The 3,159-nt window shown below is 41.6% G+C and overlaps 1 protein-coding gene across 1 annotated transcript; it reads left to right on the top strand.

Moving 5' to 3' along the window:
• The first annotated feature begins 631 nt into the window (after nt 1-631).
• On the top strand, nt 632-2,736 carry LOC112238940 (myoblast determination protein 1 homolog 1). The gene is made up of 3 exons (XM_024407465.2): nt 632-1,368; nt 1,498-1,576; nt 1,882-2,736. Exons 1-3 carry the CDS (start codon nt 853-855, stop codon nt 2,115-2,117), a joined length of 831 nt encoding a protein of 276 aa, XP_024263233.2. The 5' UTR covers nt 632-852; the 3' UTR covers nt 2,118-2,736.
• Nucleotides 2,737-3,159: the final 423 nt, after the last annotated feature.

Raw genomic sequence — 3,159 nt, forward strand, 5'->3', positions numbered from 1 at the left:
AACGGAACATCGTGCACTCCCATTCAAACAGTGATGAGTCAATCCCTGTGTTAAATTCAAAGTGAAACCATAAAAGTAGCTGGCCTGTAAACGAAAGGGAATAGCAATGATTCATGGAAAATAACTTTTGTGTCTTGTGTGTAACGGGAATCCACAAAAAAAAATTGCAAAGGCATAGAAATGATCAGGTTTAAGGAAAGATAAATAAAAGCGCATCTATGTGTTTTTAAGTAGCGTTCAAAACGGAAAAATATTCTTACATTCAAACTGCTTATATTCATGTGGTTTGACCACCTCGATCACATATGACCTGTACACTATTTCACAATGATTAGGCTACGTTCCACATTTATCAACTAGGCTACTTCATCCAACAACAGAAAAACATGTACATTTCATAATGTCTTGCACATAATAACTATATTGATATCATAACAGAATAAAAATATACGTTGATACACGTTGATTTTAAATTGTTCGAATGTTTTAACAAACAGTTTTCTTGAACTTTCTGACAGGCATGGTAAATCTACTGACACTCCCTTCAGGCCTTCGCTCATAGGTCATCTCAGATAACAGTCCGGGTAAAGACACGCCCACTGGAGCATCAGGCCTCTTTATATGCAGCCCAGAGTCCTGGTTACGATCACGCCGCCAAGGGCAACCTCAGACTTCAGCTGCTAAAACTACACTGCGCCCCTTTACAGTGTCGCTGCGCTTTACCGTGGAACCCGTTTATTCAGAGTGTTGGATCAAAACGTGCGCACTACAAATATTAGTAAATAGAAGACAGCTGAAGTGATCTCCGCCTAATCTCTTGGGATTTTGGCAGAACAGAGCAGAAGAGTCACCATGGAGTTGCCGGATATTCCTTTCCCTATAACCTCTCCAGATGACTTCTACGACGACCCTTGCTTCAACACCAGCGACATGCATTTCTTTGAGGACCTGGACCCGAGACTCGTTCATGTGGGTCTCCTCAAGCCGGACGACCACCATCACAAAGAGGACGAGCACATCCGGGCACCGAGCGGGCACCACCAGGCCGGCAGGTGCCTTCTGTGGGCCTGCAAAGCCTGCAAGAGGAAGACCACCAATGCTGATCGTAGGAAAGCGGCTACCATGCGGGAAAGAAGGCGACTGAGCAAGGTGAACGACGCCTTCGAGACACTGAAGAGATGTACGTCTACTAACCCAAACCAGAGGCTGCCCAAAGTGGATATCCTGCGGAATGCCATCAGCTATATTGAGTCTCTCCAAGGCCTGCTTCGTGGGGCCGGACAGGAGGGCAATTATTACCCGGTGATGGATCACTATAGCGGGGACTCGGATGCGTCCAGTCCCCGCTCCAACTGCTCAGACGGAATGGTGAGAAACTGAACTGTCAAGAATTACGCAAGAATTACGCATGAATATTTTTGATTATATACGAGTGTTTGGTTGACACAAACATTAGATATTTTCAGTTTACTTATCGATATCATTGCTCTCTTTTAGATGGATTTCAATGGTCAGTCTTGTCCACCAAGACGGAGAAACAAGTATGATAGCGACTACTTCAACGAAGCACCAAATGGTAAGTGTTACTTCCAAGTAATCAACACTCATAAAAAACAGCTTCAGAGCTACAGGTTACGATGACCAATTTGTCATAATTTCGGAGTCTGAAATGGAACACAACCACACGGTCAATGTTGAGTATATTTGACCTAGTATATAAAACTCTTTAATTATGAATAAACAACATTTTCGTTTTGCTATGATGTGGTCACTTTATCTGACTTCATTTGATTAGATTTGATTGTCATAATGTTCAAACTAATAGTAAAACCTGCTACTTGTAATAAAAACGTCAAATTAATTGTCATATTTTATTTCCAGATTCCAGACACAGGAAAAACTCTGTTATTTCCAGTTTGGACTGCCTGTCAAACATCGTGGAGCGCATCACCACGGATACCTCTGCCTGTCCCGCTGTTCAGGACGGTTCCGAGGGTAGCAGCCCCTGTTCTCCCGGGGATGGTTCCATAGCGAGTGAGAACGGAGCCCCCATCCCGTCCCCGATCAACTGCGTCCCCGCCTTACATGACCCAAACACCACCTACCAGGTGTTGTGAAGTCGGGTCGGTGGACTGCATACAGTAATTGTACATTCTTCAAAACACAACTTATTCCTTATGGGGAGAGAAAATGCCAAAGACTTGCCTAAGGTCGCTACAAGGCTACACACCAAAGAAGATCCGATACCGGCTTTGAAAGACATAAAAAAATGACGGGTGTCCAATTTCTTAAAGAACCCTTGGTCTACATTGGATAATGTGTGTGTGGGTGTGTGTGTGTGTGTGTGTCTGTGTGTGTGTGTGTCTGTGTGTGTGTGTGTGAATGTATTTATATTTTAGTAAGCCTATGCTATTCTAAGATAGTACAAGTCTGAATTCATATAAACGGATACCATTCTATTTGTGATCGACATAATTTAATTCAATTGATTATCTGTAAAATGAACATTTCCAGTTGGCAAGGCGGAAACGCCGGAGATCCGGAAAGTGAGGACCATTTCGTATATGTGTAAATAAGAGCTGCTTTGCAAAAAAAAAAAAAAACGAACAACACACAGGAAGTGTTTGTAATCATATTTACTGTTGTTCTTGGATTGTTGTGTTAGATTTTTAACTTTATATTTATAATATCAAGAACGGAGTGAATTACATTTTAATAAATATATATTTATATAGAGATTGCATTTTCTATCATTATTTTTTCATTAACTAATTTTCGAAATGACATACCACTGTGCACGTGATATTAGGCGTACTATTTATAAAATGATTGATTCAGCCTCGTCATTATACGCTCCATCCTTCTGATACCGAAATAACGGTATTTGAACGCCACATTATCAGTAATATTGTTCACGAAAAAACAACGCATTGATCAGCAACAGGTAGCCTGGCAGTTAACCCTCCTGCTGTGTTCCGGTCGAATTGGATCGATACACAAGGACAAATGTAGTTCATTTCATCTGATTGTCATAAGGTTCCAGGACTTTGTCCTCACAGGGCATCTGAACACACAAAATACATGTGGATGATTTTCACAACGTTTTGGGTGTTTTATTTAACTTTTGTACACCTGTGGTGTTCCCGGTCAAAAATGACC

Source organism: Oncorhynchus tshawytscha, unplaced genomic scaffold, assembly GCF_018296145.1.
Source record: "Oncorhynchus tshawytscha isolate Ot180627B unplaced genomic scaffold, Otsh_v2.0 Un_contig_7684_pilon_pilon, whole genome shotgun sequence".
Classification (NCBI taxonomy): Eukaryota; Metazoa; Chordata; class Actinopteri; order Salmoniformes; family Salmonidae; genus Oncorhynchus; species Oncorhynchus tshawytscha.

What these genes read in the sequence shown, in the direction of transcription:
- LOC112238940 (XM_024407465.2), top strand. Translation starts at nt 853, where the DNA reads ATGGAGTTGCCGGATATTCCTTTCCCTATAACCTCTCCAGATGACTTC. An exon ending in CCAACTGCTCAGACGGAATG is followed by an intron (nt 1,369 to 1,497) that starts GTGAGAAACTGA and finishes GCTCTCTTTTAG; the next exon opens with ATGGATTTCAATGGTCAGTC. An exon ending in CTTCAACGAAGCACCAAATG is followed by an intron (nt 1,577 to 1,881) that starts GTAAGTGTTACT and finishes TTTTATTTCCAG; the next exon opens with ATTCCAGACACAGGAAAAAC.